General features: G+C 39.1%; 1 protein-coding gene across 3 annotated transcripts in view; it reads left to right on the forward strand.

Moving 5' to 3' along the window:
• plekhm3 (pleckstrin homology domain containing, family M, member 3) overlaps positions 1-25,692 on the forward strand; it is a 38,570-nt gene extending 12,878 nt beyond the window's left edge. For all 3 annotated transcript variants that reach the window (XM_026295321.2, XM_026295320.2, XM_026295319.2), the window contains exons 4-8: positions 5,427-5,572; positions 6,097-6,290; positions 10,053-10,116; positions 16,505-16,662; positions 24,464-25,692. In XM_026295321.2, coding sequence (XP_026151106.1) covers positions 5,427-5,572; positions 6,097-6,290; positions 10,053-10,116; positions 16,505-16,662; positions 24,464-24,626 — 725 coding nt within the window. In that variant the 3' untranslated portion in view covers positions 24,627-25,692. The remainder of the gene's footprint in view (positions 1-5,426; positions 5,573-6,096; positions 6,291-10,052; positions 10,117-16,504; positions 16,663-24,463) is intronic.
• Positions 25,693-25,926: the final 234 nt, after the last annotated feature.

Consider the following 25,926-nt stretch of genomic DNA (forward strand, 5'->3'; position numbering starts at 1 on the left):
TTTATCTAACAAATAATCAGCAATAATAATAATCATAGGTTAATAATTCTTGTAACTACGACATATAATACAGATGGTTACTTGACCAGCGCCTGCATGTGTGAGTCTTTAGTCTGTAAAATCAGTTTCACATGTGTAACTACAAGTTTAAATCAGGTGTGGTGGATGACTTGCTTACTACTTATACGATATTGTTATTGTGGCATCTTGTGTTGTCTTAATACCCAAGTGGGTTAAATTTGTAATGCTATAAAAAATAGAAAAGCTTTTATTTGTATAATTACTTGAAACAACAATATCAATAGAAAATAATTACCAACTAATCCTTGTACTCAAAAGTGGTGTTGCTGCTTTTTGCTTGCTGATATTATCATATTTGTCTGACTGCAGCATCTTCCAAAAGGAGGAGCAGTTGGGCCAGTTCGACTCCTCCCAACCTGCACCACCTACAGGAAAGGTGCACATGTAGCCTCCTGCATAAGAAAGTTCGAACACATGCCCACCTGAAGGCATTCAGAGTTAGAACAGCTAAAGCTTTTTGTAGCTATTGACTGTAAAACACTGAATGATAGTTGTTTGATTTTTAGTTTTCAAAACATCAATGACACAGATTTAAAATTGATCTTTTACAAGCCCCTGACCAAGTGTTTTTATCAGCAATGTGGTTAGGGCCCCTTTCCTTCCTTCCCCACAGTAATCAGAAGGTCAGAAAACACACAGTGGCTCTTTAAACTCTGTAATCTTTCCAGGATTCAAGACACAGCAGTATCTGTTTATAAACCACTTATTTTTCCATGTCATCTTATAAAATATAAAACCTCAAATATCTATACTGTAAATAGTTCATATCATTGCTGTCAGGTGTTTTAACCCTGTTCTGAATAAGCTGTATAATATTTTATTTACTTATTGTTTACTAAAACATAGTACACAAAGTTGATTAAAGTAAGAGCATACCAAACAAATACTTTATTTATGTTTTGTTGTCTTAGTCCCAAGGAAACATTACAATCTGTCCTTGTTGGTTCAGTCTGTGTAAAGGTCTGTTCTGCTCATTGGCGAGAATTCCTGCTCTGTTTTCAGGTTATTTTGCTGCTTGTTGAGGTTTTGGTCAGGATCAGGTCAGCGTCACATTTATATGCTTGGTGTTATTTTGTCCCGTCTCTTGTTCCAGACTCTCACATTATCTGTTGAGGCTTTGCTGCCTGTTTTGCTGTGCAGAGTACATTATAGACTGCCTCAGCTATGCTGGAAGTTCATTTACCACCATGTGTGCATATGTGTTCTCTTCTTGTAGTCATTATATAGAATTTGAGGTTAAAGTTAAAGGTTGTTATTTAGTTTGAGAGTGTTTTCGGGCTACATGCATATGAGTCTTTGTTTCTCTGCTCCCAACAGCAGCAGACCAAATTTGAGGTCACAGTTGGCCAGGAAGTCGGCCTGGTGGTCAGCTGTTTCCTCGAAGTGACACAGTGTTTCTCTGACTGTTGACCGTCCCCTCTGCCTGCTGGCTCCCAACCAGCGGACTGTGGTTTGTTGAATGAGCATCCACCCCGACACCAGCATGAGCTCACTGCTGTAATTAGCCTACCTAGATTTGAGTTACACATATGTATTCCATCATGGGTTCTTCAAGAAGATAAGACTTTGTTGTTTTTCTTTTTTTGTCTTATCCACATGCAGTCATTTCTGCCAAAGGACAAACAAATGTCCGTTTATTTTAAACTTTGAATTGAGTGAAAATGGACGCTGACAGTTATAGATTTCTGCCACATTTGGGTTGCAGCTTTTCAATACCGGGATACAGTAAAAATGGCAGAAAGCATCAAAATCACAATGCAGTTGCAACAGCCAGTCCACATCTGGAGGTGGTCTGATTCGCTGTCTGATCGGTGTAAATGCAGCCTGTGTGTTTATCTACGATCTTAGGCAAAACATTTAAGTGACTTCTTCTGTAGGCTGTGTGTCAGGCATGGGTTACTGCAGGTCAGGATACTACACAGGCTTCATCCATCAAAGCAGAAATTCTCCAACATGTTCCCTTCACCCACCAGCCTCATTAACACGTATGTTTTGAAGCTGCCCAGATATTGTCTCGTGCTGGCCTGAAATCCAATCTCTGAGATCATAGAGAAGCCGCTCTAACCAGACCCAATTCGGACTATTCTGTTGTTTTGAAAATTGGTGATATTCAGTTATCAAATAAACAATATTATTAAATTTGTTTATAACCTCTTTGTTTGTCAATTAAACTAGAGGCAGAAGAGCGTAGCGGCATACTTAACCCGATAAAATTTAATGTGACACACCAACTATAAAGAAATCAATTTACACAGAAAAGGGAAAATAAATAAGTTTTGTTTGATATGGTAACATGGCTATTTTGAACAGACAAGCTTTGATCTGTTGTTGATAATAAAGCAGTTAAATATATTGTTAAAATACAGTTTAAGATAATTCATGTTATAAAATCCCCAATAAAATAATTTAATTTGTAAAGCCACCTAGAGCTGCTTGTCAACAAGACTCCACATTTATGGACAAATTCTTCATTTCCATTTACTTAATATGCAAAAGGAGATTAGATCACAGCGTGGGCAAAATTGAGGTAAAGATAAGACTTAATACCAGGTGTAAATGCAAGACCCCATGATCCAACGTTATCACAAGTGAAACATTTTACAGTTGAAAAATAAACTTGCGAGTCCTCTCTGTAATGCAGAGACTGATGTGACACTGTTTTTAAATGACCTAATCCATATATCAGCCATTTCCTTCACTTAGTTGCTAACAATAAAAACAAAACTGATACATTTGAAATATATAGAGGGAAGATATAAATACGTTGGTTGAGGTTAGTGAGCACAGTAATAAACAGTAATTATCACTGAGGTTTGGATTATTGCTTTCAACGATTTCATTTAGCCTGACATGTTGTAGCTTCAATCATTAATCTCAAAATAAATCAACATATTTATTAATAACTAAATGATTGGTGGTTACAGACATAATTCAGTCTATGCCTCTCTGATATGTTTTTGGTCACAGAAAGCAGGAGCTGATAAGACTATTGTCTGTGTTTTCAGACATCAGATTCTTGTCTATAATAGAAAAGTAGCTGGACTAACTTCTTTTCATTGTCTGCCTTCATCTGCCCTTGTTTGATCTCACTCTTCTTCTCTTTTATTCAATTCTTTCCTTCCTCTGATCTCTCAATAGCCTCTTTCTCATTCTAGCCTTTTTTCTATTTTCCCCCTTTTTAGACTGTGTTGTTTTTCATATTGAAGCACCAATGACAAACAGGCTGACACACGTCCTTCTTCTTCTTCCATGCTTCTTCTGTTTTTTCTGTAGGTTTCAATGCCTCTGTTTTCCAAAACCCAGATAACAATCTCCTGTTCCTTTTCTTCTCTATCTCTCCTCACTTGCTGTTTTCCTGCTGGCTGCATTTCTTGTGCGATTGTGTGGATAAGAGACACCTGTCACAGTGCTGTGGCACTAAACTGTTTGTGTATGTGTGTGTGATCATAGACCAGATCCAGGTGTTTGGGTGAAGAATGGACTTTAAAGAGTCTGGAAGACAAAGCAGACAGTGGGGCAGCAATCAGCCTGAATAGAGCTGGGGATCTGTTTGTTCTTCAGGTCTGCAAAACACTTTCGTATTGAAGTCAGCTCTGTTGTGACTAGTGGAAGAACCAAGGCTCTGTCACCTCAGAAATGACTTCGGATGAGTTTGTCAAGTAGATTCTGACAAATTAATATAAGAATATGCATTTAATATGAATCATCAGTAAAATATCACACAATCAAAATTAGTTTTCAGTCATTATACTGATGGAAGCATGAAGAAAAATGTTATGTACTTATGTAAGTGACACGTCATGATACTCATCATGGATTCAATATAATGTAATTCATGCATTAAGTCCTACTTAACACCATAGATGGTTTTGTGGACAGACACTTCAGATACAGATTATTTAACCAGAAGTTGAATCACAAAGAAGACTTAAATATATTGTTTGTTCCATCTGGTGACTACAACTATAATTGACTCTGGCGAAGGTGTTTGTAGTTTCTTGCTGAAGGCCACACTTAAAGAAAGAGTGAGGAGCCAGCTGCCACAAACAGGGATGAGGTGAAATAGTTGTTTATAAATGGTTATGATTACACACTATTTGTTGACAGTCTCCTTTGGACATTTATTCTGTTTATTTATTTTTTTTAAAGAAAAAAGGTGCGAAAAGAATCCCAGCCCATTTTCCCACCTTCACACACCTGTCCAGTCACTGTGTGAAGGGGGCATGAATAAATTGTTTTGGTTTTGGAAAGTTATAGAAGTTTAGTGACACTGTCCCCCAGTTCAGTGTAAGAAATTGAATCATCTGACAAGTACTTTGGTTACACAGAGGTTTCTTTTACTTAACAGCTACTTCTGTTCACCTTTATTGTATTTTAGTATGTTCTAAATACCCCTTGTCCCCACTAAATCAGATTATAACATAAATAAACATGCATAGAAAGTGAAAGTTCATCTGTATTGTTTTGGTGTTTAACAGTGTCTGTGGGTTTAAAAAAAAGCCTCCTGGCAGGTGTTTTACAGTTCACCAAGCTCCACTAATCAGATGGAAGCTCAGGCAAAACTTTGCAAAGTGTTTGGTGCTTCTCATGAAATGAAAAACAAGTTACAGTAGTGCATCTGTACTCTGGACGTTGAAAGCAGAGCAATAAGATGAGTTTAACAGCAAATTTGATATATTATTTTAGATATTTTATATATATACTGAAAGAGTAAATGCTGCACACAGGACGTACAAAACTGAATGAGTGATGTTTGGCCCATGCAGTTCATGTAGAAATGCATTTTCAGGTTTCAGTGCAAGTCATTGGCAGTTATTGTGATTATTTTTCACTTCACATTGATCAGATTAAAGACATTCATTTAAGAGTTTTAATTTGTTGTTGTTTATGTGGGTCATGGTAGACCGCATTACCTCACTGGTGTCGGCGTTCCTTTTAAACTTTGACTAGCTTGTTTATTATCTACAGGTTTACTTGGCTGGATAAGTGTGGAATTTAGTGAGGGCCAATAACCTGACACATATTAACATATTAAGTGATATGCTCTGTAGCCTCTGAACTTTTCCTGCCCACTCAGACACACATTTAAAGCTGACTTGTGCAGCATATTAGGGCTAATTAACCAGTTAAGTTCCATAATTGGACATAAAGAGCTGTTCATATTGCCATGGATGTCCAATAACTGAGATAATATGCTAATATGCACTCGTTATTGAAGATTGTTGTGTTGTTTTCAGTGTCACTTTTGACACTTTCTTGTAATTGGTTCAAATGGTTTGTAGTAGCTTGAATGTTTTTCTAAAGATGTAAGCACACACATGCTTATTTAATGACTTTCTCCTCAGGTTGTCAGCGTCCAGTCGGTCTGTCCAGAGGCAAAGCAAAGGTTTGTTACTACAGCGGCTGGTACTACTGTCAGAGCTGCCATCAGGACAACTCTTTCCTCATCCCAGCACGCCTGCTGCACAACTGGGACACCAACAAGCACAAGGTGGAAAAGTACACACATGAAAACAACTATCCTCTCAACAGATTTACTGTACTGGCTTTGAAAATATGTAGTTTCTTATTCTGAAAGAACATCAGCAAGGTTATCTAGAGGTCGTAGAATGCCTGTTGGCATGAGATCACAATGAAAGTGTTCTATAACCTATTAGCATTTGATAAACCTTCAAATCCCCTGATCTATCTCCCTGATCTCAAACAGGACTTTCTGCATTGTGGCACATTTCTCCCAGCAACTGAAACAATGGTCTCCGAACTGTTTTAACACATGGTTGTCTTCAATCTAAACATTTCTCAAAATTAAATATTTTTTTTGTTAATTCCAGTGCCGATTTGATGATGAGCGACAATATTTGATGTTATACAATTATCTCCTTTGATATCATGTAGAAGAGTGGTACATTTCTCATGATGCTGAATAGCAAGCTGTAGCTAAGACTTTAGCTTAGCATAAAGGCTTGAAACTAGGGGGAAACAGACTCTCAGTGTAGCCTCCGATGTGCTCTCCAGGTGTCTAAACAGGCCAAGGAGTTCCTGGAGTTTGTATATGAGGAACCTTTGCTGGACATCCAGCAGCTCAACCCCTGTCTGTATGAGCACTGTGAGCCTCTCAGCACTGTGCTTCGTCTCCGTCAGCAGCTTCAGTCGTTGCGGGCCTACCTGTTCAACTGCCGAGCAACCGTTGCTGAGGACCTTCGACGAAGGTAAGTTGTGCCTGATGCGAGGTGTGGTCCTGGGTGGGTGTATTTCTGTAGCACTTTCCAACAGAAGGTGTTTTTGCCCTATAACAAATGGGAAGAATAACAGTACTAAAACTAGGGCACTTTACAAACATATTTTAGACACTAAAACTATTCACCTGCACAAAGCTTTGTATGGAAATTGAAGTTTAGACCAATACTTATTTAGAGCCTTAAATGCTAACAGCAAAATCAGCAAAACTCAATTCTGCTATTGTACAGCTTCTGAACATCAAACCTCCTCTACCAAGTCAGCAGATCATCACCTCTGATGGTGACCAGAGCACCTCCTCACTGGATCTATGTGTGTTTACATGTGTACGTCTGTGTGTACATTGCCATACATTTTATCTGCGGACATTCCTGCATGTATACGCTGCATATACACAAAAGGTGTGTGCATGTGTGTATATGTTCATGTGTGTGGTGGTCGGGAGGGGGGTGGTGTTTATCTGAGTGGAGTCCCACACTGAAAGCCTCGTCTCTGAGCTGATGGATGGTCCTTGCTCTGGTCGAGGTCACTAATACATTATGATCCAACAGTTTCTAAAGGTGGATCATTCGCCTTAGCAGACAGACTGGCGTCTAATTAATATTTTATCATGATAAAAATGTGTTTCTCATTTGCCATCAACGGTGTCTAATCATATAAATAATTTTGGCTGGAGATGTTTTTGTTAGAGAAAAGTGTTCACAGTGAGGTCTGTTGATTATTCAGAGGAACAAGGACCTTGTTTCTGAAAAGAAACAAGTTCTGTTAAACTTTTTGCTTTAACATCATTTTTGAATACTAACACCACAAGGTTAGTGGTTGTCACAGATCTGCCTCTCTAATCTGGTTGAATAATCACATTAATTACAGTCAGTGGATACACCAAAATGTATTATTTTTATTTTTCAACTACATGAATAAAATCTGCCCAAGCTTATGATGACCATTTTGGTTTCTAGCATGTCTCTGATGCTTTTATATTGCATCATACTATATTTTTGGTCTCTGCTTTGAGTGTATTTATAATACACTTTACAGTTATGACAATGTGTTATTATTGATAGTTGGACTATTATTCCTCCTAAGTACCCTGTGCAGGTAATGGAGTAGCATTAGCAAAGTGTTTGTTGTGCGAATACTGTATGACTATAGCATGATTCAAGCTCTGTACTGTGTCATCTCACCTGTCATTTCCCTCTAAACCCCTGTCACTCCCCACAGTTGAAAGTGGAACATGCCAAAAATGTTAAAAAATGTCCGAATGAAGACAGAGAAGAATGAATAATATCTGAAACTGTAGAAGCTCAGTGCTTGGACATTTTACTTTCTCTAAACTTAGAAATGTACAAGTGCAAGATTCAAAACTATATTGACTGTTAGTAAATGTCCACAGGTTACATGCTGTAATTGTAAAATCTCATTATGATATTTTAGGTTTTCATGAAAAGTTTGTGTCTTATTTAAATATTTTTTCATTTTTTCATTGCAATGTACATTTGAACCAGAACTCTGGGTGTTTTTATCGCCCTTTTAAAACTATATTAGAAGTCAATTGCAGAGCGGAGCAGCATCAAGGCATTCTGTGTTTACTTCTGTCCCATTAGCTATGGCCGGCTAGTGCCCCGCCACTTCCAAACACTGCAGGATTGATGAGGGCCATGGCGCTAAAACCTTCCCCTAGTCATCAGTCTACTTCAGCGGGAATCTGAAGAGAGATGCCTGTTGCATACAGGCAGAAGGCCATGGATGAGCTTTATAAGCCTCAGTGCAGCAGTTTCAGACACTGTCAGGTTTACATCTGTGACAGCATGTTGCAAAACCCTACTTTCAGACAGAGGTAGACAAAGCAGTTTTGCCATTTGTAGCCAGCAACCATAAATTTTTGGCAGCTGAAATTGCTGCCAGTAGATTTTATCAGCTGTAGTTAGTTCATTAAACTAATGAACACAAATTGGTTTCAGCAGTGTCTCCAGTGGACGTCTTCATGTTTCTAGCTGAGTCATTTTGTTCAAATACATTTTACTTCATGGATGATTTGCTGTGGGGCTGGTGGTGTTATTTGCTGATTGCTGTTCTTGGTTGTTAGTAGGTTGGAGCTAAGCGATCACCAGTCTTTGTTTGTGTATTCATGATTTTTGGACGACATGTATTGGTGTTTATAATTCTTCATGTGAGTCTGGCAAGATTCCTTGGTTGGGTCATATTTTAACCAAAATGTAAAACATAGACTTTGCTAGTTTCTGTGGTCTTGGATCTTCATAGTCTTTTCTGTGATATACACTGTGTGTCTAAGCTGGTTGCTTGTGTTTGGTCGGGATAGTGGTAGAAGAAGTCGCAGTTGTAGGAGATACTAGTCGTGGTAAAGGGACTTGTACTAGTTTGGTTCATGTTAAGCTTTATCCTTATCCGTCTTATATATGTAGATGATGACAAATCACTAAAACATTAACGCCACAAACTTACAACTTGCAAAAAAGTCATATCAGCACTTCTGTGGTCCTGTGTCAACACAAAGTGATCGTTATAAGCTGGACGAAGATAAGGCATTGTTTTCATTTGCATTAGGTTATAATGTGTTAATTTGTCCACCCCCTGCACTGAGACACACGTGCGCGCACACTGACACACACACGCACACACACACACACACACACACACACACATGTATATTTTCTGGACTTCCTACATCTGTTGGTTCACACAGCCCACACACACACACACACTTAATCAGGCCAAACCCTCCTTCAGTACACGATGATAATCACTGTGATAACAGAATGTTAATAAAAGGTGTGTCTGTTGGACAGGAAAGAGCAACGAGGACAGTGAAATGAAACACTATCAGCTCTTATACCAATATTGTCAGTTGTTTGCATATGTGACCATTTGCATACATGCATAGAAGTGTGTATCTTTTGTGTGTAATCTTATCCTGAAATGTGTTAGTTCTCGAGCACTTTTCTCAAGATCAGCACACAGTTTTAAGGGTGTGTTTGTCTGGGCACTGACTGCAAGGAGGCTATGTGCATGTGTGAGTGTGTTTGATCTTTGAACTCCAGTGTGTATGTTGTATTGTGAATGCTTATGTGGTAACCATTGGTAACTTGCCAAACAGAGTCATTTATCAGTGGTCCCTATCACCACGAGGTGTCTGGATCACACATACAAATGCACACACATAACTTTGTTTTTGTGACACTCATCACAGCTTAGACAGGATTTAATATGGTGCCATCCGTCCTAGTAGCCTGGGAGGAGGCTTCATACATACCGAACACATGCACAAGCACACACAGATTGAGCCAACTATATGAAAACTGGCCTTCACAGTGGGTATTAAGAGCCAGCAAAAGTTCTTCTTCAGGTGTGTTGGTCAGGTGCCAAACATCCTCAGGTGGATTACCACCACTTTCTTTTTTCTGGTGTAAAGTTTGAGATTGAGACAGATTTGCTCCAGCAGTCATTTTTCAAGCTCAGATAGATAACCTCAACTTTATGTTATCAGCTACTGTCAGGTACTGCTAAAAGTAAAGGAAAAATGTCTGCAGTATATTTACTGTTTAGTAAACAATAAAATAAAACACATATTCTGCCTGGGTGGGGCAGTAAAGTTTATTCTATATTACTCTGTTCTTGTAGTATCATAATTTAGTTCCTTTTATTCCATATTTTGTATGGAAGTATGACAATAATGTATAATCAATTCTAAAATTTTCTTCTGCTTCTTTACACAGGATCTTCCCCAGAGAATACCTGCTACAGCACATTCACCTGTACTCCATGGCCGACCTGCAGCAGGTACAAACTGTGCATACTGACACGTTTCTTTGTCTGACATAAACTAAAACTGATTTAGACATTTAGATACTATTGTTACGCCAAAGGTTTGAAAAAAATCAGAAGAGTAAGTACAGTGTAAAATGTGTTGGTTCTTAATAGGCTAGTTTAATAAATTCTAAATTTAAGTAAATATATTTATGGTAATTAAGTTATTTAAGGGTAGCTACACCATATTAAATCATGAGTGCAGAGGTACAGAGGCGACCAGGCCCAGCTGTTTTAGAATATTACTGAGCCTTTTGTGAAACTAAACACTTTACTTGTGACCCTGTGTTCTTAAAGATTTACATCTGCATTAGGAACCAATGGGCTTGGAGCTGAGAGCCACAGACAGGGCAGTTTGGTTTTGGTCTGTTCATGGGATTCCTTGGCAAAAAGAAAAATATGAAATAATGCTTGCCTCATCCCTAAAGTAAACACAACCTCTCCTTTGTTTCTTTGGCTTGGGTCCATGTCATAACAGTGATAAGACAGGGTGATACCCTCTAATAGTCCTATTTAAAACAGGGTCCTGTTCCAGGAAAACAGTAGTGTTGGTGGAAAGAATTCACACTGTATCTGGTGTTGTGGAAAACTGGGCATTTTTCAGGATGAAGACACCTCATTGTGTGTTATCGCTTATTTAATTAGCAGTTTTTCTTATCAAACTTCAAGCAGTCGTACCTGTGAAATATCCTGTTCTCTCTTAATTTTAGTTATGAGGAGAATCTATTTTAGAAAGTGTAAATGTGTTCAGTTTCAAATAAAAGTAGCGAAGTTCTTCTTCAGCAGCGATGATAAAAAAGGAAGCACATCGGACTCAGTCGGAGGGTCAGAGGAGAGCGACCACAAATGACTGAAAAGTTCTTTTGTTCTTCATTATGTTCATTATGTTGTAGCCCGCCCTGTTCTTTCTTTCATCCCTCTCTGACTCAGTGCTAGGCCACAGACTCTCATGGTGAAAGAGATTGCACCCCCAACTCCTCCTCCTCATCCTCCTCCTCCACTCCCACACTCTGTGTTTCTCTGCTTCACTAATTGGTCACATTCAGAATCAACAGGCAGAAAAACAAAGCGTGACATCCCTCCATTCTTCCCAACATCCCCTTGGCCTCACACACGCTCAGAAATCATGTGTGTTACGTGTGTGTGTGTGTGTGTGTTCTCCACGCTCTCTTTCTCTGCTAAACTCTTCGATTTAACTCATAAACACCAAACTGGTGATTTAGTGTTAACTATAACAATAAATGTCTTTAGTAGGGTCTGCACAGCTCCCTCTCCCCCTCCTCCTCCTCCTCTCTCTCCCCCTTCTTACAGATTCTCGAGCACTCTGTCTCTTAATTGGTTTTCCATATTAACAAGCTTGTTTCTTTTGATTCACCTCCTGAATAAAATGACGCTCTTAATCAACATGGCTTTTTTTGTTGAAGCTCAGAGGTCAGTGAAGGCTAAACTCCCCTGGCTAAACCCTGGACCACACTAATCTATTCACCTCCCGACAAATAGCCTCCACCCATATCCCCTATTAGGAACTAGTCCATTTTGGAGAAACCGTATGTGTTTGTCTAAGGACACTCAGCCCTTTTCCTCCGCTGGTTTGAAGGATTGTTTCTAGGGTTTTGTGAAAGAACTGAAGTAGCTGCAAAGTAGGTATGTGAGTGTGTGTGTGTGTCTCTGTGTGTGTGGGGGGGTGAGTAAAAGTGTGTGTGTGTGTGTGTGTGTGTGTGTGTGTGTGTGTGCGCGCGCAGCCTTCCCACAGTGACACCCTGGCATTCCCTCTATGCCAGGCATGCCTCTCCACTCACACTTGTCCAGACACAGAGGCCTCTCAAGTCCATGTTAAATGTTCTCAGAAAGATTTTGAGTTTCTGCTCATGACCTTGAGTTCACATGGAGTATTTTACCTCACACGCTCAGCGCTGAACTCTATGATGAGATCAAATAGGACAACATGAAAATGATCAAAATACGACAAAAACAATTAGGCTAAAATGTTATGGCTTAAAGACAAAAAATATCCATTAAACACTTAAAGTTCATTTGTGTTTTTGCATGTGGTGGTTACAATTCACCTCCTAACCAGTTCATGACCTCAAAACTTTAAATTTAAATCAGGGCTAAAGCAGCTGCAGAGGTCAGACAATTGATCAGTGTGAGCACATTTCTGATTCTGAAATATATAATTTCCCTTTAAAAAACTAAAATTTCTAAAAACATACATGAATATATGCATACATCTTCTCATCTGGTAGTTTACTACCATCTTAATGTATATCAAGTCCTCTGTGTGTGTGTGTGTGTGTGTGTGTGTGTGCGTGTGTGTAGTGTGTGCGTGCGCGTGCATGCATGCGCCATGCCCAGCCATGTAATCCCAGCTGGTTTTCTTGTTTCATGAATGGAGTTGTGGTATTGTGTGTGTGTGTGTGTGTGTGTGTCTCAGTCAGAGAGAGAGAAGGGCAGGCGAACGGCTGTTAAACAGCAGTTTTAGGGGATTAGGAGGTTTTGGAGCACAAAGACTCTGCATGGAGCAGAGAAAGAGGTTGAACTGAGGGGGAGGAGCTGAGGAGGATGGATGGAGGGAGACGAGGTGAAGTGTGTGTGCATTGGGGGGTGTTTGGAGGGAAAGGAAGAGGGTGAACATATCTGGAGGGTTTGTGCTGAATCATATCGTGATCATAGTCCTGTGAACAGTAACTTGTGTAATATTTTGCCGTGGTTTACGACACTTTGTATATGGATGCAGCCCAACGTTAATCTGAGGGTGTTCATTTCAAATCGATATGGTAATATTGCTAAGTCCAACCCAGTCATTGTGACCTTTATGGAAAAGTACCCAGGTGCTTATTCAGACATGAGACCGACATGTTAAATTACCATCAGATTAATGTAAAGAGGTCTGGAAGGGGCTTGACACACTTCCTGGGGTTGATCTGTCAGTGTGCTGCTGTTCAGTCTCACTGTGGTGAACATCTCACACTAATGACAATGACTGACAATCTGCCTCAAATATTTCCAGATGCTATTGAAGCTCAGAAACTAAATTGTGAAAACCTGTGTAGATTAGACTAATTTAAAAAAAAAAAAAAAAAAAACTACAGAGCTGTCCTGTTAGGGTTGTATTTACTTTTGAGACGCTGTTTGAGTTAATGACTGAATATGAAGGAGACATAAAGATGTGAAAAAGGAGACTGAAATCTCCTGGACATCTCCAAAATAGACAATAGAGGTGAGTCTGGCCCTAAAGGTCTGTCAGAGCAGTGAAAACTCTACCAGCAGCCCTGCTGCTGCTGGACTCAGACTCTCTGGGCAGCCATCAATATTTGTTCTCAGTGTTGTCCTTGTTGGATGTGAGCGAGTGTGTGGGAATTAAAAAAGGTTGAAGTTGGAGGTTCTGCTCTGAATGATTGTCCCAGTGTGACACTGCTTGCCAGTGCTACTCTGGTGTAGTCAGTAAAATGGTCATTGGATGTTCGCAGCACAAACTAACAGCAAGGATATGGTGATTTTAAGAGAATGGAAAATAAGATTTATGAATTGTAAGCATGGCATGTGATTATATCACTGGTAAATTAGATTTTATTGTAATTGTAATTTAGTGTTTATAATGAAAAATGCGATCCAGCCTTCATAGACATGCAAAAAAGCTGCGTTTACTTGGCATCTGTTTAGAGTGCCCGTTCCCTGTTTTTGGTTGTCCGTTTACTTCTGTCACTTTTCATCCATCTATCTTTTGGTCCCTCCCTCCGTCTGTCCCAGTGTCCCTCCAGAGTACCAGTCAGCCACCAGAGCTGTTCTGCCGGTGGTTTGATTCTGCCCAGTCCAATTATAGAGGCCTTAATTATGGAGCCTGTCAGCCTCCATCAGGAGAGCCATTTGTTATGTGGACTGGGCTGGACCGGACTTAGCAAGGCTGTGTAGGTTTGGTGTGGGCTCTGCTGCATGAAGGAGGACACGTATATCAGACCTGCCTGTCTGCCTGCAAATGTTTTAATTTGCACTGGATGGAGCTTGTCTCCCTCTCATATAAAAGAGCATTAATTTAGGGAGACTTTAGGAATTAGGAACACATTTTATCATTAGTCTACATTTCTGTGTGGTGCACCTCAAGGTGTCTCTTCAAGTTTATGGTTTTCTTCCCAGTTATTTTGTAGCTGCAGGTGTCAACACAATGACTTTGTCTCTTTGTGCCATTATTTTTGAAGTGGCTCCAAATTTCAGCCAGTTTAATTTCCGACCAAGCCAAGCTGTTGTCATATTCTTTTCCTGTTGTCTAAGCATTAAGTTGAAACATTTTTAAGTCGAGTTGACTCTTTTTTTTTTTTTAACCTCACAATCCTTAGACTGAATCCGAATCAGCTTGTGTCTTCCTGCTGCTTTGCCATGTGTAAATTTCCTTTACATTGAATCTGTGTCAAGAAGTCTTGTTGAGAAGCTTCTGGAGAGGTTCTTCAGTCTTGCAGCTGTTTATGTGACAGTGTAAAAAAAAGAAAAATGGATATATTTTATTTTTGCAAACAACATAAAATGGATAATCACTGGTTGCAGGCCTGATCTGTTTTACTGTAAATGTTGAGTCAAACAAGTCCTGTCAGAGGCTGGAAGAGACCCGGTTTTTAGTGAGATCTTAGTCTGAGACCTTAACCTCTCATGTTGGGCTGATTGTTTGATATTGAACATAAGGGCACAGTATACGTTGTTAATGTAAAACCCTTTAATCTAAGCCATTCAGTTCAGTGTAAAGTGCAACAGTCTTTGGCCCTGGTGAATGATTTCCTGTAAACAGTATACACTAGTGTGTGTGTGTGTGTGTGTGTGTGTGTGGTTTCTTCCTCCTCTCTACATCTCATGTCCTCCAGTTCAGCCCTCGTCCTCTAACAAACAGCATGAAGGAGGTTATAATTGGGAGGTCCAGAGCTCTGCCAGGTGGAACCACTTGTATCTGAATACATGCTCTTGCTCTCTCTCAAGACCTCTCTTGTATATTGTATCTCTACCACGCTTTCCCTTACTTTACACTGTTTTCCTCTGCCTTACATGCACTCTCTTATTACACTTATAGCTCTGATTTCATTTTTAACATGACACAGCAAAGCTTTGCAACCGTATTGAGTTTTTATTTCTGAAATTTTCTGCTGAGCTTTTCTTTTGACTGTTTTTCTCTGAGTCATCCATTGTTTGTTCACTACAGTACAACTCCAGACCCCCATCCACCCTCAACTCCCCAGCCTCACTTTAGGGAACTTGCCAAGCATTGCCATTTACTGTCTTCAGTCTTCCCTCATCCCCTCTCTTGTATTTCTTCCAAGTCTTTCATCTTGTCAGCAGTGGAAGAATTTTTTACTAAAGTACAAGTATAAAAAATTTGTTACAAGTATAAATTATGGATTTAGAACTTTAAGAAAATCACTAGTAGTATCAAAATATACTTAGAGTACTCATTATGCAAAGTAAAACACTTCAGATTATTGTATACTATATTTACCAATGCATTAATATTTTCTTGACTTTAATGTTGATTAAATTACTTCATGTACTGGTTCCCTATAATCCCCTATAATTTTCAGTTTTCAGTTTAGAACCCGTTAAATCTGTGTCTCTTCACAGCCAAGTGTTAACTTTCCAAATGATGTTTAGATTAAAACATAATAGTTAAATATAACTAAAACTAAATATATAACTAAATATAACTATAAACATAAAGTTGCCATTGGTTTCTAATTAAATCTGGCTGCTTGTATGTCAAATCTTTAGGATACTGGTCACATATTTCATCACAGACCTTCATTGTTTCATTGGCAATATGATGATTTATGACAGTGAATATGCTGTGACTAAGATATCACCATTTTAATTATTTGCTGTGTAGATTAACTGGATTTTTGTACATCATATGTTCTTTACTGCCTTTAATTTGAAATAATTCTGCTGGTTACCTTTTACGACAGAGGCGAGAAATTTAACTTTCCAGACTTTAAAGAACCCTGCCAGAGAGAAGCATAAACTTCTATTAAAAATCTTTGCGTGTAAAAAGCTCCTTGATTAGCATTTTGTTTCTCATCTTTTCCTCCACACTAAAGCAGAGTCATTCAGAGTTTTACCAGAAATGTTGGTACGAGAATATGATAGTTTGAGTTAATGAGTAAGTGCACCCATAAAACCACTGGACACTGAGTCAGAAGGTTAAGGTTAAAGTATCAGTTTATGTCGAGGTTGCTGATGTGTGCTATCATACCTAATATCTGCTTGTATCAGTCTGTGAACCTGTTTTGTCAGCTTCCATTTTTAGGTCCTTGTTGCTGTTATTGACCATGTCCTTTCTTGTTTTTTTATCCCTCCCCCTTATTCCTCTTCTCACCTCACCCTCCAGGTGATTGATGGTAAACTGGCTCCCTTCCTGTCTAAGGTGATCAAGTTTGCCAGCTCCCATGTTTTCAGCTGCAGTTTGTGTCGAGAGAAAGGCTTCATCTGTGAGCTCTGCCACAACGGACAGGTTATCTACCCCTTCCAGGAGAACGCCACCAAGAGGTACAGACCCTCAGATAGGAAATTCAAATATTTACTTAGCCAAAGAAACTGGGCCAGTCATCAATGATAGATTTATTTAGATTTTATTTGATCTGATAAGACTTGATTGAGTGAAAAAAGGCAGATAAGCATGGTGCTGATTTATTAACTTTACACTCTCCAGAAGAAAGACTCCAAAAGGGAAGACATTAGATTAAAGGCTGACAACTCAGTAATGTTGTGTCACATGACCCAGTACATACGTCAAGCATGCAGCCTGTCAATTCAATTCAATTCAATTCAATTTTATTTGTATAGCGCCAAATCACAATACAAATCATCTCAAGGCACTTTACAAAAACTAAAACTAAAAACCCAACAATTCCCTTATGAGCAAGCACTTGGCGACAGTGGAGAGGAAAAAACTCCCTTTAATGGAAGAAAAAAACCTCCAGCAGAACCGGGCTCAGTTTGGGCGGCCATCTGCCTCGACCGGTTGGGGTGAGTGGATAGAGCAGAGAGAAAAGAACAGCAACAATAAACAACAAATAGACACTGCAAGTTGGTGGGGCCAGTAACTGCACATCAGCGATAAACAGCTCCAGGACCAGGGACACCTGCAGAAGGTACAGAGAGAGAGAGAGAGAGAGAGAGAGGGAGGGAGAGAGCACAAACTAGGGGAGAGAGAGAGCACAAGGTTAGTAACATTCAATGGTGGAATATACATGAGGTGGGAGAGAAGGGGGTTAGGGTAGGGGAGCTCAGTGCACCGATGGTCCTCGGGCAGTCTAGGCCTATAGCAGCATAACTAACTAAGGGATGGTTCAGGGTTGCCTGAAGCCAGCCCTAACTATATGCTTTGTCAAAGAGGAAGGTTTTAAGTCTAGCCTTAAAAGTACAGAGAGTGTCTGCCTCCTGAACCCAGGCTGAGAGCTGGTTCCACAGGAGAGGAGCTTGATAGCTAAAGGCTCTGCCTCCCATTCTGCTTTTGAGAACTCTGGGAACCACAAGTAGGCCTGCACTCTGAGAGCGAAGTGGTCTATTGGGATAATATGGTACTATGAGGTCTTTAAGGTATGAAGGAGCTTGATTATGAAGGGATTTGTATGTGAGAAGAAGGATTTTAAATTCTATTCTATATTTTACAGGGAGCCAATGAAGAGAAGCCTCTCTTGCTAGTTCCTGTCAGGACTCTGGCTGCGGCATTCTGGATTAATTGGAGGCTTTTTATTAAGATATTAGGACATCCAGATAGTAATGAGTTACAGTAATCTAGCCTTGAGGAAACAAATGCATGGACTAGTTTTTCTGCATCATTTTGAGACAGGATGTTCCTAATTTTGGAAATGTTGCGCAGGTGAAAGAATGCAGTTCTAGAAATTTGTTTTATGTGTGAGTTAAAGGACATGTCCTGGTCAAAAATAACTCCAAGGTTTTTTACAGTAGTGCTGGAGGCCCGGGCTATGCCATCTAGAGTAGCTATAATTTTAGAAAAGTTATTTCTGAGATTTTTAGGCCCAAATATAATGACTTCTGTTTTCTCCGAGTTTAAAAGTAAAAAGTTACTGGTCATCCAAGCCTTTATGTCAGTTAGACAGGCTTGAAGTCTGGTTAACTGGTTTGTGTTAACAGGTTTAATAGATAGATATAACTGAGTGTCATCCGCATAGCAGTGGTAATTAATAGAGTGCTTCCTAATGATATATCCTAAAGGAAGCATGTACAGGGTGAACAGAATCGGTCCTAGCACAGAACCTTGTGGAACTCCATAACTAACTTTTGTTCGTGTGGAAGGTTCATCATGGACATGAACAAACTGGAATCTGTCCGATAAATAGGATTGGAACCACTTTAACGCTGTTCCTCTGATACCAATCACATGCTCCAGTCTCTGTAATAAGATGTTGTGGTCAATGGTGTCGAATGCTGCACTAAGGTTAGTTAGTCTTGGTCTTGGTTTTGTCCACAACACAGTCGATTTACTTTGTTTTGTAGTATTCTTTACTTTATTTTGCTAATGTTGCATAGACTGGGATCTGAAATCATGTCAGTTCCTTGTGATTTCAACTTGGTTATTGTCAACAGGCAACACTGTAGAAAGTGTATATATACAGTAGGAAAAATAAGTATGGAACACGTCACCATTTTTCAATTCAATTCAATTCAATTTTATTTGTATAGCGCCAAATCACAATACAAATCATCTCAAGGCACTTTACAAAAACTAAAACTAAAAACCCAACAATTCCCTTATGAGCAAGCACTTGGCGACAGTGGAGAGGAAAAAACTCCCTTTAACGGAAGAAAAAAACCTCCAGCAGAACCGGGCTCAGTTTGGGCGGCCATCTGCCTCGACCGGTTGGGGTGAGTGGATAGAGCAGAGAGAAAAGAACAGCAACAATAAACAACAAATAGACACTGCAAGTTGGTGGGGCCAGTAACTGCACATCAGCGATAAACAGCTCCAGGACCAGGGACACCTGCAGAAGGTACAGAGAGAGAGAGAGAGAGAGAGAGGGAGGGAGAGAGCACAAACTAGGGGAGAGAGAGAGCACAAGGTTAGTAACATTCAATGGTGGAATATACATGAGGTGGGAGAGAAGGGGGGGGGGGGGTAGGGGTAGGGTAGGGGAGCTCAGTGCACCAATGGTCCTCGGGCAGTCTAGGCCTATAGCAGCATAACTAACTAAGGGATGGTTCAGGGTTGCCTGAAGCCAGCCCTAACTATATGCTTTGTCAAAGAGGAAGGTTTTAAGTCTAGCCTTAAAAGTACAGAGTGTGTCTGCCTCCTGAACCCAGGCTGAGAGCTGGTTCCACAGGAGAGGAGCTTGATAGCTAAAGGCTCTGCCTCCCATTCTGCTTTTGAGAACTCTGGGAACCACAAGTAGGCCTGCACTCTGAGAGCGAAGTGGTCTATTGGGATAATATGGTACTATGAGGTCTTTAAGGTATGAAGGAGCTTGATTATGAAGGGATTTGTATGTGAGAAGAAGGATTTTAAATTCTATTCTATATTTTACAGGGAGCCAATGAAGAGAAGCCTCTCTTGCTAGTTCCTGTCAGGACTCTGGCTGCGGCATTCTGGATTAATTGGAGGCTTTTTATTAAGATATTAGGACATCCAGATAGTAATGAGTTACAGTAATCTAGCCTTGAGGAAACAAACGCATGGACTAGTTTTTCTGCATCATTTTGAGACAGGATGTTCCTAATTTTGGAAATGTTGCGCAGGTGAAAGAATGCAGTTCTAGAAATTTGTTTTATGTGTGAGTTAAAGGACATGTCCTGGTCAAAAATAACTCCAAGGTTTTTTACAGTAGTGCTGGAGGCCCGGGCTATGCCATCTAGAGTAGCTATAATTTTAGAAAAGTTATTTCTGAGATTTTTAGGCCCAAATATAATGACTTCTGTTTTCTCCGAGTTTAAAAGTAAAAAGTTACTGGTCATCCAAGCCTTTATGTCAGTTAGACAGGCTTGAAGTCTGGTTAACTGGTTTGTGTTAACAGGTTTAATAGATAGATATAACTGAGTGTCATCCGCATAGCAGTGGTAATTAATAGAGTGCTTCCTAATGATATATCCTAAAGGAAGCATGTACAGGGTGAACAGAATCGGTCCTAGCACAGAACCTTGTGGAACTCCATAACTAACTTTTGTTCGTGTGGAAGGTTCATCATGGACATGAACAAACTGGAATCTGTCCGATAAATAGGATTGGAACCACTTTAACGCTGTTCCTCTGATACCAATCACATGCTCCAGTCTCTGTAATAAGATGTTGTGGTCAATGGTGTCGAATGCTGCACTAAGGTCTAGGAGGACAAGTATCGAAACAAGTCCATTATCTGAGGCTAAGAGAAGATCGTTGGTAACTTTCAACAGTGCTGTTTCTGTACTATGATGTGCTCTAAATCCTGATTGGAAATCTTCAAATAGTCCATTCCTGTGTAAGTGGTCTGATAGCTGCTTAGCAACAGCTTTTTCTAGGATTTTAGAAATAAATGGCAGGTTGGATATTGTTCTATAATTAGCCAAGACTCCTGGATCAAGACTAGGCTTTTTGAGTAAAGGTTTGATTACTGCAGTCTTAAAGGCCTGTGGTACGTAGCCTGATACTAGAGATAAATTTACCAAGTCCAATAAAGATGAGTTCATTAATGGCAGGGTGTCTTTAAGCAGTCTAGTCGGGATGGGGTCCAAGAGACACGTTGATGATTTCGATGAAGCAACTACTGATGTAAATTCAGAGAGATCTATAGGAGAGAAGCAGTCTAAACATAACTGAGGTCCTACAGATGATTCAAGAGCTACTGTAGTAAAAGATTCATTTATTGCAGGTATAGGAAGCATCTGCTGAATTTTATCTCTAATAGTTGTGATTTTATTTGTAAAGAAACTCATAAATTCATCACTGCTGAGAGCTAAGGGAACACTGGGCTCAACGGAGCTGTGATTTTTCTCAGTAAATATATTTCTAGAGGTGCTATTGACATGAAATTGCCACCAGATGTTGGTAACAAACCATGCAACCCACACATGCAAAGAAATCAAACCATAGATGTCCATAAATTATGTTTAATGATGTGACATGACTCAGGGGGAAAAAGTATTCAACGTGCTTACTGAAATTTATTTTGTACTTCTTACAAAAGCCTTTGTTGGTAATGACAGCTTCAAGACGCCTCCTGTATTGAGAAACTAGTCGCATGCAGTGCACAGGTGTAATTTTGGCCCATTCTTCCACACAAACAGCCTTCAAATCTTGAAGGTTCCGTGGGCCTCCCCTATGAACTCTGATCTTCAGTTCTTTCCATAGATTTCCAATTGGATTCAAGTCAGATGATTGGCTGGGCTATTCTAGCAGTACTTTTTTCCTTCTCTGAAAGCAATTGAGAGTTTCCTTGGCTGTTTAGGATCATTGTCTTGCTGAAATGTCCACCCTCGTTTCATCTTCATCATCCTGGTAGATGACAGCAGATTTTTATCATGAATGTCTTGGTAAATTCTTTGTTCAATTATGTGAAGTTTGCCAGTACTGTATGCCGAAAAACAGCCCCACACCATGATGTTCCCACCTCCAAACTTCACTGTTGGTATGGTGTTTTTAGGGTTATGTGCAGTGCCATTACTCCTCCAAACATGGTGTGTATTATAACAGACAGTCTTGGTTTTACTTAGTCTCGGTTTTAGTTAGTCTTAGTCTTGGTTTTGGTTTTAGTGAGTCTGTAGTCCTCCATTTTGTGAGGTGAAGTTCTCTCAGTTTCTCCTGTACTGCGCCACCTCCAAACTTCACTGTTGGTATGGTGTTTTCGGGGTGATGTGCAGTGCAGTGTTAATTTAGTTGATGAAATATATATCTACAGCAGATTTAGTCGACTAAAATCTTATGCTATTTGGTCGACTAAAACTAAAACAAAGCAGATGACTAAAATATGACAAACTAAAATTGCATTTTACTCAAACAACTGACTAAAACTAAATTACAATCTGCTGTCAAAATTAACACTGGTGCACTGCCATTTCTCCTCCACACATGGTGTGTATTACGACATTCAAAGAGTTCAATTTTGTTCTTGTCTGGTCAGTCTTAGTTTTAGTTAGTCTTAATCTTACTTTTAGTCTTGGTTTTAGTCTTAGTCTTAGTTCGCCTTAGCTCTTGTTTTAGTCTTAGTTTTTAGACTTGGAATTAGTCTTAACCAATACTACGACTAACTGAAACCAAGACTAACTAAATCCAAGACTAAAACTAAGACTAAGACAGCTGATTTGAATTTAGTTTTAGTCAGTCTTTTGACTAAAATGCAATTTTAATTTTAGTCATATTTTAGTCATTTGCTTTGTTTTAGTTTTAGTCTAGTTGTAATCAACTACAATTTTATGCTATTTAGTCAACTATATCTACTGTAGATTTAGTTGACTAACCTATATTGGGTTTAATTTAAGTGTAATTTAGTTAAACTATTGTAATATACACAATAATCTAAATTAAAATTAAATAAAACCAAGTTTCATTAAATATATGGAATATGATCTTTACATAAAAGACCAAAAGTTAGATATGCATTGTCTATAACTTGCATATGACATTCTTCAGTTACTTTTCAAATTTGCATGTGCGTCTTACAAGATTAATTCTGATTGATCTTTTCCAAAAATGTCCCTCACTCACATTTTCATCTCATTTTTATTAGTTAATGAAAACGTCACTATTTAAATTATAGTTTTCGTCATCACTTAATTTTTATTTAGTTATTGTCTCGTTTTTGTCAGTGAAAACTTGTTGACAAAAATTATGACGAAAATATATTCATCAACTAAATTAACACTGTACTGCACATAACCCCAAAAACACCATGCCAACAGTGAAGTTTGGAGATGGTGCAGTACAGGAGAAACTGAGAAAACCTCCTCACAAAATGGGGGACTACAGACTCACTAAAACCAAAACCAAGACCAAGACTAACTAAAACCGAGACTAAGACTAACCAAGACTAAGACTAACTAAAACCGAGACTAACTAAAACCAAGACTAAGTAAAAACCAAGACTAGCTAAAACCAAGACGAACTAAATCCAATACTAAAACTAAGACTAACTAAAACCACGACATGCTTTAAGGATAAATAATTCTTGATTCTTTCAAAATAAAAGCCAAGAAGTAATAAAATGAGCTTAAAATGGACTTTGGCTATTGGCATACAGCTTTAGACACTGATTTACGATGTTTTAAATGTCAGCCATGGTGTCTTCTCCCAGGAGGCCATGTTCAAACTTTCACAATAAAAGTCTACAGTTATTTGTAGGAAGTTATTACACCTTTGTAAACTATAATGAATATTCAAAATAAAGGCCAGATTCTAATACAAGGTCCCATGAGTCTCCTGCAGCACTTTGTCCTTTCAAAATAAAAGCAGCACTTTTTATATCATTTTCTCAAAATAAAAGACCTGAAACAGCAGTATGACTTAAAAATTGACTTATTAGCATACAGCTTCAGTCACCAACTGAGGCCATTTTAAAGGTAAGCCATGGTGTCTTCTCCCAGGAGGACATGGTCAGACACAATAAAAGTCTAAGTTATTTGTAAGAAGGTAATGTACCTTTCTAAAATATAATAAATATTCAGAATTTCAGTTCAGATCTTAATTCAAGGTTATGTGATTCTCCATTGTATTTAAACATAAAAGCCCAAAACACTAATATGAGCCTAAAATTGATTTTGTCTATTCAGATACAGGTTTAGGCACCAACTGAGGCCATTTTAAATGTCAGCCCTGTTGTCTTCTCCCAGTCAGACATGTTTGTGCTTTCACAATAAAAGTCTACAGTTATTTATAGGAAGTTACTGCACTGTTCCAGACTATAATAATTATTCAAAATTAAACTTCAGACCTTAACTGAAGCTCATATTAATCTCCTGCAGCATGCTGCCTTTTCAAAATAAAAGCCTTTTAATCACATGGTTTCAAAATAAAAGCTGTTTTCCAGCACATTCTTTCCCTTTCAGCATTATTAGCAATGAACATCAGTTTATTTTTTACTCATACTGCTTTCTCTCCTTCATTTCTTCCCTTTTGTTTTTCCTTTTCTGTCTCTACAATACCACCTTCCTTTAAGTATCTCTTCTGGATAAGAGATACTTTGGTCAGTGGAGAGAAGCTTTACTTATCAGGCTAGTAAATCAGATTTTATATTTAGTTCTATTTTAGTAAAGAGATCATTTTGTTTTTGGTGATGCTATTGACACTGTTGTGGTGTGGAATTGTGACATACTGATACATAACTTAATGACCGACCTGTGTGGTGGTGGTGTGTGGTTGCAGGTGTGACGGCTGCGGTGCTGTTTTCCATGCCGAATGTCGACAGAAAGCTCAGCCTTGTCCTCGGTGTGTTCGCCGAGAACTCCACCACAAGAGGCCATCCTCCTTCTGGTCACCTGATGACGATAGCCCCGGGTGCTTTCACCTGCCCTACCAAGACACCTGAGCTGCATACTCACACAGACACACAAAGAGCAGTAACATTTAGTGTCATGATGCAGGACAAAGTGCCTGTTTTTCAGATGTGTGCGTTTCCAGGTGTTGATGGGAGGACAAGCTCAGACCATCTGATATGTCTTCATACACTCACACTCACTCACTCACTCACACACACACACACACCCCTGAGCCATGCCCCCCCTTTGTCCCACTGTAAAGAGCAGGGACAAAGCCAATTGAAGATCTGATGCACCAGGCTTTACAGACTGAACTACTCTACTGGTATTTTGCAGGCCAACATCTTTACCTAAAGTCATCCTCCACTCCTACCTTATTCCATATTCCAGCAGGGAAACATGTAACGCCACAGCTGATAAACTGAAAAAATTCAAACCAAGAGTTGGAATATTCGGTGGTTAACCTGTGTCTTCCACCTACCCTTGAAGTTACACTTGAATGAATGGACTGTAAATTAATGAACAATTTTAGCATTTTATTTATTAAAAAAATCTGGTTCTACATTCTGAAATGTGAAAATTTGCTCATTTTTTTTGTTTTGGTTGTATTTTATAATGAAAACTATCATTAGTTGCTGCCCTACTCCTGTTAATGTGATACTCCCCAAAAAAACACCTTGATAGGTGGCTGTAATTAGTAGTAATTCTGTAGTTCTTCACAAAGAAGAGCAGCTGTTGTAAAGATTCGATATTAACCATTTTTTGGTAGAAACTTCTCAAAGCACTTTTGCAACACAACCCATTTACATCTACATGCACACTATGTTCCAAACATGCTATTATATTTGCAATAGTATAAACACAATTCTTTGAAACCCTGCACAAATGACAAATCAAAGAATGTTTTGGTGCTAACTCAGAAACTCACAGGTATTAATGGCTGTTCAGGCTGGACACAGATGTTTAAGGTACAGGTGAGAATCAAATGAAAGAGATCAATGTGTTTTAAGGTTTATCAGACACTGGAGGTTAGGCAGCATTACAGCCTGGAAGGTTTTCAAATTGGCAACTATATTAAAAAAAAAAAAAAAAGCGGTTAGAAGTCATTACCTTAAATAGCCTTTGTGGTTGAGACTAAACACTGTAGCATCACTACTCAGACTGTTTACAGTCTGATCACTCTTACTTCCCACTTCAAGCCTGTGACAAGCTCTCAGGATCTCATACAAACAGTGTATGTAGTAATAATTTCGGAGCATTTTGTGCACAGTGGAAAAGTGGATTATGCTGCAGAGGGAGGCAGTTTCTAAGGCCATTTGACGCCACTGAAATTCAGTGTAAATCCAACCT

The sequence above is a fragment of the Mastacembelus armatus genome, chromosome 21 (assembly GCF_900324485.2).
Source record: "Mastacembelus armatus chromosome 21, fMasArm1.2, whole genome shotgun sequence".
NCBI classification, from domain to species: domain Eukaryota; kingdom Metazoa; phylum Chordata; class Actinopteri; order Synbranchiformes; family Mastacembelidae; genus Mastacembelus; species Mastacembelus armatus.